Source organism: Colobus angolensis, unplaced genomic scaffold (genome assembly GCF_000951035.1).
Source record: "Colobus angolensis palliatus isolate OR3802 unplaced genomic scaffold, Cang.pa_1.0 Scaffold28, whole genome shotgun sequence".
Lineage (NCBI taxonomy): Eukaryota > Metazoa > Chordata > Mammalia > Primates > Cercopithecidae > Colobus > Colobus angolensis.
In genome coordinates, this window is record NW_012116043.1 from 4,122,188 (window position 1) to 4,133,474 (window position 11,287).

The 11,287-nt window shown below is 41.1% G+C and overlaps 1 protein-coding gene across 1 annotated transcript in view; it reads right to left on the minus strand.

The window, feature by feature from the left end:
- DNAH10 (dynein, axonemal, heavy chain 10) overlaps positions 1-11,287 on the minus strand; it is a 158,637-nt gene that overhangs the window by 115,473 nt on the left and 31,877 nt on the right. Inside the window, exons 15-19 of the mRNA XM_011948576.1 lie at positions 8,341-8,817; positions 8,070-8,228; positions 2,954-3,070; positions 2,770-2,872; positions 1,264-1,442 (exon numbers count right to left, since the gene is read on the minus strand). Of these exons, the coding sequence (XP_011803966.1) occupies positions 1,264-1,442; positions 2,770-2,872; positions 2,954-3,070; positions 8,070-8,228; positions 8,341-8,817 (1,035 nt within the window). The remainder of the gene's footprint in view (positions 1-1,263; positions 1,443-2,769; positions 2,873-2,953; positions 3,071-8,069; positions 8,229-8,340; positions 8,818-11,287) is intronic.

Below are 11,287 nucleotides of genomic sequence, written 5' to 3' on the forward strand. Positions count from 1 at the left end.
GTCTCGAACTCCTGGCCTCAAGTGATCCACCCGCCTTGCCTCCCAAAGTGCTGGTGGCTCACAAGTGTGAGCCACTGTGCCCGGAACTTTTCTTGTATTTTTTAGTAGAAACAGGGTTTTGCCTTGTTGCCCAGGCTAGTCTCAAACTCTTGGCCTCAAGTAATCTGCCCATTTCAGCCTCCCAAAGTGCTGGGATTACAAGCATGAGCCACCACGCCTGGCTGACATTTGCAACTTTTAATCTCCTCTTGCAACTAAACAGTTTACCCCACACCTTAACCAAGTCCTTGACCTCCAAAGAGAGTTTTCTTTCCTATGATGATGGTAAAATATATAAAAAATAAAATTTGTCAGTTTTACCATTTTAAAATATATAATTCCAGGCTGGGTGCAATGGCTTATGTCTGTAATCCCAGCACTTTAGGAGGCCAAGGCAGGAGGATCGCTTGAGATCAGGAGTTCCAGACCAGCCTGGGTAACAGCGAGACCTTACCTCTACTAAAAACAAAAAAAGGAATGGCCAGGCATGGTGGTGCACCTCTGTAGTCCTGACTGCTTTGCAGGCTGAAGCAGGAGGATCACTTCAGCCCAGGAGTTTGAGGCTGCAGTGAGCTATTATCACACCACTGCACCCCAGCTTGGGTGGTAGAAAGAGACTTTGCCTCAAAAATAAAAATAAAATGTATGATTCCATGGCATCAAGTACTTTCACAATGTCAGGCAGCCACCACCGTCACTATCTATTTCCAGAACTTTTTTTTTTTTTTTTTTTTTGAGATGGAGTTTTGCTCTTGTCACCCAGGCTGGAGTGTAGTGCGCAATCTTGGCTCACTGCAACCTCCACCTCCCAGGTTCAAGTGATTTTCCTGCCTCAGCTTCCTGAGCAGCTGGGAATACAGGCACCTGCCACTGTACCTGGCTAACTTTTGTATTTTTAGTAGAGACGGGGTTTCGCCACGTTGGCCAGACTGGCCTCGAACTCCTGACCTCAGGTGATCCACCCACCTTGGCCTCCCAAAGTGCTGGGATTACAGGTTTGAGCCACTGCACCTGGCCTATTTCCAGAACTTTTTCAACACCCCAAATGGAAACCCTGTACCTATAAGCAATCACTCCCCATCCCCCTCCCATGGCCAAAATGAGCGTTTCCACAAAGTCAGACCCAAGCTCATAATTATGGTGGCATCAAAGTCTGCGGGGCCTAAGTAATTCCTACATCCCCTCCGGTGAGCTTGAGTCCTTTGCTTTTGGGGAGATACTCACCTTTAGTCGTTCGTAGAGCTCGTAAATCATCCTCAGCCCGCTCATTTCCTTCTGCACTTTCAGCAGCTCTGGGTACATGGTAATAGGAAGATCGAAAAGTTTCTCAGCGTTAGCCAGTTCCTGACGGCTCTTTTCATGTCTTGCCAGCTCTCTTTCAAAAACACCTAAAAGCTCTACTCCTAGTAAATAAATACATCAATAAATGAATAAATACAATTTTAAGGTATATAAAATTGAATAAGAAATCATGCATAAAGTACCTCGATTATAATTTCATCCTCATAAACCACACGGGAAGACAAATTTAGAATCATGGCACCATTCTAACTAAAACCAAAAGACCAATGACATCTCCAGTCTCCTCCAGTTAGAAAATTGTGTCTAATTCTCACAACCAGGTCATTCAGAAATGAGACTATTTTAAGGGAATCTGAGCTGGTCTACGTTGTGGTCGACATCACCATCCTTTGCTGCCCCCTTGAGAATGTCATCATCCTACTAATAACTCCCCTACCACTCTGACTTCCCAATTCTATGCTTCTCCCCCAATTCCAATGACGACCACCACTCTACGTCACTACATCCCTGCTCACAATCATCTACCCAAATGCCACATATCCCAGATGCCTTGTTTGAGCATCCTTAAACAAACATCACCCGTTTCTTTGGAAGCCATAGCAGTCTTTGGTTTGTCTCACGGTATTTTTTGTCTCATGGTATTTACCAAATTCTCTTTAGAATAAGAATTTTAGGATTGGGTTCAGTGGCTCAGGCGTGTAATCCCAGCACTTTGGGAGGCTGAGGCAGGAGGATCACTTGAGGTCAGGAGTTCAAGACCAGCCTGGCCAACATGGTGAAACTCCGTCTCTACTAAAAATACAAAAATTAGCCAGGCACGGTGGCACACACCTGTAGTCTCAGCTACTCAGGAGGCTGAGGCAGGCGAATCACTTGAACCCAGGAGGTGGAGGTTGCGGCGAGCTGAGACTGCGCCACTGCACTCCAGCCTGGGTAACAGAGCGAGACTCTGTCTCAAAAAAGAAAAAAAAACCAACAGAATTTTAGTGTTTTTATCTTGTCACCATTTTAGCCTATGTGATGTGAAGGGCAGAGGACAAGCATCTGAATCCAAAGAATACATGTAACAGGAGTTAGAGAGGCAGTTGGATGGATAAGAGGCTGCATTTGTAAAGGCAGCTGCTGTTTAAGATTTCTGAGCTGCGGCAGAAACCTCTGTATCCCCTGCAGGAGCGGATGCTGCTCCCTGGCACTTCTCTCAACGCCTTCAGGTAGCAGGCACTCAACAATCAATGAGTTGCATTAGTCCAGCTTTTTTTTTTTTTTTTTTTATGTGACCACTAAAATGAGCCAAGAAAAAAGTATTTGAGGAAGAAATAAATATTTAAATCATGGCACAACAATCACTTGCCACAAAATTCTTAAGCAAAACATACTCAAACATTTGATACTCCGATCGCTCAGTAAGACCCACAGGAACATTCTTACCTTTATCAAGATCATCACCAACAGAACCAGGGCCTTCACTGTAAAAACGCTTTGCAAAATCCTCTATCTGAACTCTGTAGTTCATTATTTCGCCTCGAGTAATCTGAGAAAAACGAGGTTACATTAATTTAACCCAAATACATGTTTCAATATCTTTACTCAGGAAGTGAAATTGGAAAGGCACCTCTGTGAAAGTTCTCTTTATGTCCCCAAGAGCATGCTCCACATTCACCGAATCATTAAACAGATTGGACCACGTGCTCTCAATCTTATCAACCAGTTCTTTCTCTGCATCAGGAGGCTAATTAGGAGAAACAAAAAACAGAATAAACAATAAATGATCAGCAATTTGGAATTGAAATTGATCATCAAAGTTACCTCCCAGGGACTTCTACTTCTGGCAACAGGAGGCTAGGTAATTCAAACCAACTCAAAAACTGATTGAAATATTAAGGCCAGACATGGTGGCTCATGCCTGTAATCCCAGTACTTTGGGGGGCTGAGGCAGGAGGATCCCTTGAGCTCAGGAGTTTGAGACCAGCCTGGGCAACATAGTGAGACTGTATCTTTGTAAATATAAAAAGAAAAAGAAATATTAAAAAGAAATATTTGGCTGGGCATGGTGGCTCACGCCTATAATCCCAGCACTTTTGGAGGCCAAGGTAGGTGGACTGCCTGAGGTCAGGAGTTTGAGACCAGCCTGGATAACATGGTGAAATCCCTTGTCTACTAAAAATACAAAAATTAGCCAGGCGTGGTGTCAGGAGCCTGTAGTTCTAGCTACTCAGGAGGCTGAGGTGGGAGAATCGCTTGAACCTGGGGGGTGGAGATTACAGTGAGCCAAGATCACACCACTGCACTCCAACGTAGGTGACAGAGCAAGACTCTGTCTCAAAAAAAAAAAAAAAAAGGCCGAGACGGGTGGATCACGAGGTCAGGAGATCGAGACCATCCTGGCTAACACGGTGAAACCCCGTCTCTACTAAAAATACAAAAACTAGCCGGGCGAGGTGGCGGGCGCCTGTAGTCCCAGCTACTCCGGAGGCTGAGGCAGGAGAATGGTGTAAACCCGGAAGGCGGAGCTTGCAGTGAGCTGAGATCCGGCCACTGCACTCCAGTCCGGGCGACAGAGCGAGACTCCGCCTCAAAAAAAAAAATAAATAAATAAAGATAAATATTAAAGGCAAATTTTATAATTAAAATAAAATCAGTATAAAATCATTTTTTAAAATAAAGAGATAGAGGCCGGGTGCGGTAGCTCACGCCTGTAATCCCAGCACTTTGGGAGGTTGAGGTAGGTGGATCACCTGAGGTCGGGAGTTCAAGACCAGCCTGACCAACATGGAGAGACCCCATCTCTGCTAAAAATACAAAATTAGCCAGGGTGGTGGCGCATGCCTGTAATCCCAGCTACTCAGGAGGCTGAGGCAAGAGAATCGCTTGAACCCAGGAGGTGGAGGTTGTGGTGAGGCGAGATCGCGCCATTATACTCCAGCCTGGGCAACAAGAGGGAAACTCTGTCTCAAAAAAAAAGAAAAAAGAAAAAAAAGAGAGAGATAGAGATATTACAGAGAGATATACCCATCATAAACTAAAGCCCAGCTTCAAATCAACTTAATCTCTGATTAGAATAAGGTTAGCTTAGCTTGCTAATGTACCCAGTTGTGGTGTCTGTTAGAAGCAAAAATAAACCTCCTCTGATGGAATGTAACATCATCCAACGCCTCCAATCCTCTTTCTCCAATTTATCACATATGCTGTTAAGAACTCAGTTAGAAATGCCAGCCATATAAAGACGTGAAAGAACTTAACCAAAACCAAGAGATTCACAGAAACATAAACGATCACGACAGAGTTATAAGACACACAATGTAAAATAATTCTATTTAATAGAGTAAAGGAATCAAAAGACAAAAACAAAATTGAGAATTTTGGTAGAGCACAGGAGATTGTTTTTAAAATGGAAATTCTAGAATGGATAATGGTAACACCTGAAATCAAGAGCTCAAAGGATTGTTTAAGGAACCAGGAAAAGCAGATCAGACACAAATAAATAGAAAATTAATGAACTTAAACTTTAGGTCAAAGTATTAGAATAAACCACAGAAAGAAAAGGCAGAAAGGAATGTAAGGGGTACAGGGTATTGTAGAAAGGTCCAACATATGTGGAATTGGAGTCTCAGAAGGGGGGAAAAAAATAAGGCAAAAACTGTTAATTTTCCAAAACTAGGTAAAGACATCAGCCTGCAGATTTTAAAAGTACTACAAATCTCAATCAGGAAAAAAAAAAAAAAAAGAAGAAGAAGAAAACAAAACAAAAGAACCTAGTTCCATCATATTACAACTGCTGAAAACCAAAGACTGAAAAAAAATCTTAAAAGCAGACCAAAAAAATACTAGTTAGACTAGACTACCTTGAAAGGGAGCAACAAAAAGACTAACAGACAACTCCTCCATCAAAACAATAGAGGCCAGAGGATGATGGGATAATATCCACACATAAAAAGGATAAAAAAAAAAAAAAAAAACCAAAGTTGGTGTTTCCAAAAGATCAATAAACTAAGTGTTTGTAAGGATATGGAGCAACTGAAACCTTATTCATGCTGGTGTGGATGTAAAGGGGAACTATCACTTTGGAAAACTAGCAGAATCTAGTAAAGCTGAACATGTGGATTCCTATAACCCAGCAACTTCACGTCTAGGCCTATACTCAATAGAAATGTAGGTGTAAGTCCCATAAGGTTGCCCTCACTTCAGATGCCAGTTGCAAGTATTGGGTGCCTAGAGTACACAGACTTCTGTTCAACCTGCCTACAATATCAGGGGTTCCCCCACACACATCTCCTTCACATTTGACCGTTTGCTGAAATGGCTCACAGAACTCAGAACACTTTACTTACCATCACTGATTTATTATAAAAGACACAACTCAGGAACAGCCAAATGAAAGAGATGCATAAGCCAAGGTATGGGGCTGGGGGGGTGCACAGAGCTTCCATGCCTTCTCTGAGCACACCACTCTCCTGGCACCTTGGTGTGATCAACAACCTGGAAGCTCTCCAAATCCCATAATTTAGGGATGTTCGCAGAGATTTCATTACATAGGCATGACTGATTAGATCACCAGCCTTTGTTGATCTCCAATCTCCAGCCCCTCTTCCCTCCCCAAGGGTGGCGAGGATGGGCATCTGAAAGCTCCAAACCTCTAAATAATTTATGTCTTGATCTTTCTGGCAACTATCACCCACGCTGAAGCTGTCTAGGGCTCCCAGCTACCAGTCATTTCACTTGCATACAAAAGATACTTTTATTACTCCAGAGTTCAAGGATTTGAGAAGCTGTGTGCCAGGAACCAGGGACAAAGAACAATACTGTAACAAAAGATCTGTTCCTGTGACCCCTATCACTCAGGAAATTACAAGTGTTTTGGAAGCTTTGTGTCAGGAACCAGGGACAATGACCAAAGACAGTCACTGGTTTTTTGTCAAAGATTAAAGAGCAACAAAATGATGTTTTGGGACAAAAATGGATTGCATGTATGACACAGTATTCCCGTAAGATTATAATACTGTATTTTTACTGTACCTTTACTATGCTTAGATATGTTTAGATACACAAATACTTACTATTACATTACATTGCTTATAGTATTCAGTACAGTACATGCTGTACATGATTGCAGCCTAGGAGAAATAGGTTCTACCATATGGCCTAGGTGTGTAGTAGCTATACCATCTAGATTTGTGTAAGTACATTCCATGATGTTTGCACAATTATGGAATTGCCCATTGACACATTCTCAGAACATATCCCCATTGTGTTAAATATACACAACTGTATATTTCTCTTACCGTATTAGAGTTAATCTAATAAACCACATGGCAATTACCATATTTAATGATACAGTGCCAAAAGCTTTTCCTCTCCTCTGAGACCAAGAACAAGACATGCATTTCCCCTGCTCCCCCTTTCATCCAACCCTGTACAGGAATTCCTAGCTAGAGTCATAAGGTGAGAAAAATAAACAAAATATTTAAAAATTAAGAAGAAATGAAATTGTCAATATTCACAGTTTATATAATGGCGTGCCTAGAAAATCCAAAATAATCTGTGGATAAATAAATGATTAAAATTAATAATTACTGATCATAAAAATGTAGAATGCAAATATGAATTGTCTTTCTATATAACAATAAAAAATAAAATAATTAAAATAAAAATTAAAGATACCAATTACAAGAGCATCTAAAAATATCAAGTACCTAGGAATAAATCCAGCAAAAAATAGGTAAGGTCTCTATGGGGAAAATTATAAATCTTTACGGGGAGACATTAAAGACCTAAATAAAGAGAGAGAGAACATGTTCGTGGATAGGAAAACTCAATATGACAGGATATCCATTTGCCTCAGATTAATCTACAGGATCAATGCAATCACAATCAAAATCTCAATTGTCGCTGTTTTGTTGTTTTTGTTGTTGTTGGAATTTGACATTCTGATTCATTTTTTGAGTGTGACTCATTACACACTTAGTGTAAAATCCTTTGTTGCAGCGATTCTTCTATTATTTCTGTGATGTAAGCCGGTGAAACAAAGTCTGACAAAATCTACCTGGTTGAGGGAGAAATACCAACTAGAGAAGAGAAACAAACTGCTATGAATAAATCAGGATGTGCATGAAGTTTGTCTTTCAGCATTTCTGTTGCTCGACTGCTTCAAACACCAGGCCCCTTGCAGCCTAGTGGTTAGGATGTGGCGCTCTCAATCGCCCTTGCTGAGCAGTAGACCTGGGCCAAAAACTTGAGATTCTTTCATCATCAGAAAAATGTACGGTATATAAAATTTCCATATAATTTCAGGGGGAACCCAGAAATCCTAAAACTCATCCCTGACTTTGAAAGATCCTGAGAACCCAAATTTAACAACCCTAAACAAAGCAAGACTGATTGAATTATCTTCTACTGGTTTCTTTTATCATCTTAAATCTTTCACTCTCTTCTTATTTTTGCAAGAGCTCTTTATCTATTAAAGGAAATTAACATAAAAAAAGAAGAAAGGAAGAGGGAGAATGGAAACAGTATAGTAACAGATCAATCCATTCGAGCCATACAGATTGAAAAATACTCTATATTTTCATTATTCTAAATAACTGTGGCATTGCTTTACATTTACAATGTATTACTTAAAGTCACTTACTTGAAAATGAATCAATGGCAGTATACTTGAGAAGCATTTCTGAAAAAGGTCATTAGTGGTCAATCCAATTGTTAAATGCATAAGAAAATACAAGTTGACTTACAAAGAGGTTATACATTGCCATGGTACGGTATCGCTCCTGGACGTCCCTGTATCTTAGTTCCATGACTAGAGATTTACTTCTAATTTCTGCAATTGTTGCAAGGACAAACTTGAGATCTTCAAGGGTATTGGGGATCTTCCTAAGGCTTTTGGCCAGGTGCTATAACAGAAAGTACAAAGAACACTAAGCAAACACAGAAAAAACAGTAATGACGCAAAAGAAGACCCAACTTACACGACAAGTAGTTGAATTACACACAGCGATTGAGTACCTCCATCTCTTCATGGAGATTATAGAGCTCCTCTTTTGCTGACTCATTGAGAAGTTTTCCAAGCGAAATCACCCAGGACTTGGCATTTTCCTGCACTGTGTTTGCCAGATGCCCGAGCTGAAGTCTGATGCAATGCTCATCCTTAATTAGAGGGTGGCGCATAACCTCATAGGCTATCTTGGAATAGAACTGCAATTTTTCATCATATGCCACACAAGGAGGTTTCTTGGCGGCAAATTTCTCCATCACAATAGCTTTGTCCAATTTCCAGAGAGGTCGATACCGCTTCCATTTTTGTAGATACTTCATAAGATTGATCAGAATCCTGTGGACATTTTGGGGGATCATAACAGCTTGTTCAATTATCTGAGGGTTCAGAGAGATATCATTGTAAAAGTTTATTATAACAACTTCTTCTTCCTCCCCCTTCTGAGGGGGGCATTCTATGCAGCTGCCATTCATCCAACGAACAAAATGCTGGCAAAGTAAGAATTAGGAGAAAAGACAGTATTTTAGTATCTATTTTGCCTCCAACGTACATATTAGTATTCAGTAATAAGTCTTGCCAGTAATGGAAAATCACTTTAAAAATTACCACAATCCTTTATTCCTTTCATCAAGAGATGGAGCCTATTTCCTTTCCGGAGCGAGCCTTGTGGCTTAACTTGACCAATGGAAAGGGGCGGACATGGTGTTATGCAAGTTCAAACCAAGGATTCCAGAAAGCCCTGTGGCTTCTGCTCTCATTCTCTCAGAACCTTGCAACCACCAGCTCGAGCTAGCCTACTACATTACGTAAGGCCATACACAAGAGAACCCCAGCCGCCAGCCATCAGAGCTGTGCTTGAGGTCATCAACTACTAGACACATGAGTGAGCCCAGCCAAGACCAGAAGAACTGCTCAGCAGAACCCAGCCCACAGAACCCAGAGTTAAATGATTATTGCTTTAAGCCAGTAAGTTTTGAAGTGGCTTGTTATGAAATAAAAGCCAACTACACTATGGATGAATTAAAAAAAACCTTTATTTCCATATATACAGAGGAAAAAACACACGTTCAGGCAAATTGACTGCTTAGTGTCCCAGAACAAATCTGCTAATTTGACATCTCCCTGTTGTAGAGTTAAGGCTCTGCTTTTTGTTTGTTTGTTTTGTTGTTGTTGTTGTTTGAGACGGAGTTTCACTCTGTCGCCCAGGCTGGAGTGCAGTGGCATGATCTCAGCTCACTGCAAGCTCTGCCTCCTAGGTTCACGTCATTCTCCTGCCTCAGCCTCCCGAGTAGCTGGAACTACAGGCGCCTGCCACCATGCCTGGCTAATTTTTTGTATTTTTAGTAGAGACAGGGTTTTACCGTGTTAGCCAGGATGGTCTCAAGCTCCTGACCTCGTGATCCGCCCACCTCGGCCTCCCAAAGTGCTGGGATTACAGGCGTGAGCCACTGCGCCCAGCCAAGGCTCTGTTTTAATCAAGCATGAGTCCTAACAGCAAACGATGGGTATGTTACACATTACTTCTCTGAACAGTAGGCTCACCATCTGTAAAATGTGAATAACAACTACTATAGGTTGGTGCAAAAGTAGTTGCAGTTTTGCCAATACTTTTAATGGTAAAAACCACAGCTACTTTTGCACCGACCTAGTACTTCTATTTCCAATATTACTAATAATAGTAATACTAACACTAGGTGGGGCGTGGTGACTCACACCTGTAATCCCAGCACTTTGGGAGGCAGAGGCAGGCAGATCACGATGTCAAGAGATCAAAACCATCCTGGCCAAAATAGTGAAACCCTGTCTCTACTAAAAATACAAAAATTAGGCCAGGGTCAGTGGCTCACACCTGTAATCCCAGCACTTTGGGAGGCTGAGGCAGACAGATCATGAGGTCAGGAGATCGAGACCAAACTGGCTAACATGGTGAAACCCCGTCTCTACTAAAAAAATACAAAAAGTTAGCTGGGCATGGTGGTGGGTGCCTATGGTCCCAGCTACTGGGGAGGTTGAGGCAGAAGAATGGCATGAACCCAGGAGGCGGAGCTTGCAATGAGCAGAGATTGCGCCACTGCACTCCAGCCTGGGTGAAAGAGCGAGACTCTGTCTCAAAAAATAAAATAAAATAAAAATACAAAAATTAGCTGGGCGTGGTGGCACATGCCCATAGTCTCAGCTACTCGGGAGGCTGAGGCAGAAGAATCACTCAAACCCAGGAGGTGGAGGTTACAGTGAGCCGAGATCACACCAGTGCACTTGAGCCTGGTGAAAGAGCAAGACTTCATCTCAAAAAAAAAAAAAAAAAAAAAATGGTAATACTAATACTAATAGCTAACATTTATTCAAAGCTACTGATTGCCAAACAGTGCACTAAGCTGTACACACATGTTATATAATTTAATCCTCCCAACAGCACTAGAGGGTGAATAGTATTATCATTTCCACTTAGTAGATGAGGTAAAATTCAGAACCTAGTTAAAACTTTGGCTCATTATTTTCTGCCATGAAATAGGAATCCTGAAGATCAAAGAGTTCAACCATATTAAGTGGCCTCGTCATGCATGTTCATTTGCCGAGATCTTTTTAATGAAATACATTTCTAACGTTATCTAAGAGAATAAGTAAAAATTCTTTTCATTTAAAAGAAGAAACTTATGAAGCTAAAATAATACAGGCTTCACCAAGAGCCTCAAGTCCATCTATTAGTAAGGAGGAAAGTTAAGTTGGCATGAAATATTGTGATTAATATTCACAATGTTTTACAAGCCATCTTTCCTATTTATGTACCCCTTAAAAATTGCTGTTTCCCTTACAAAGGAAACATACATAGCACCTATAAGATATAGCACCTATAAGAGAATTTATGTAACAGAGGCTTAATAAATAACTGTCTTAGCATGGATTATAAAACATGTACTGTTCATTCATCAATTTTTTTTTTTTTTTTTGAGACAGAGT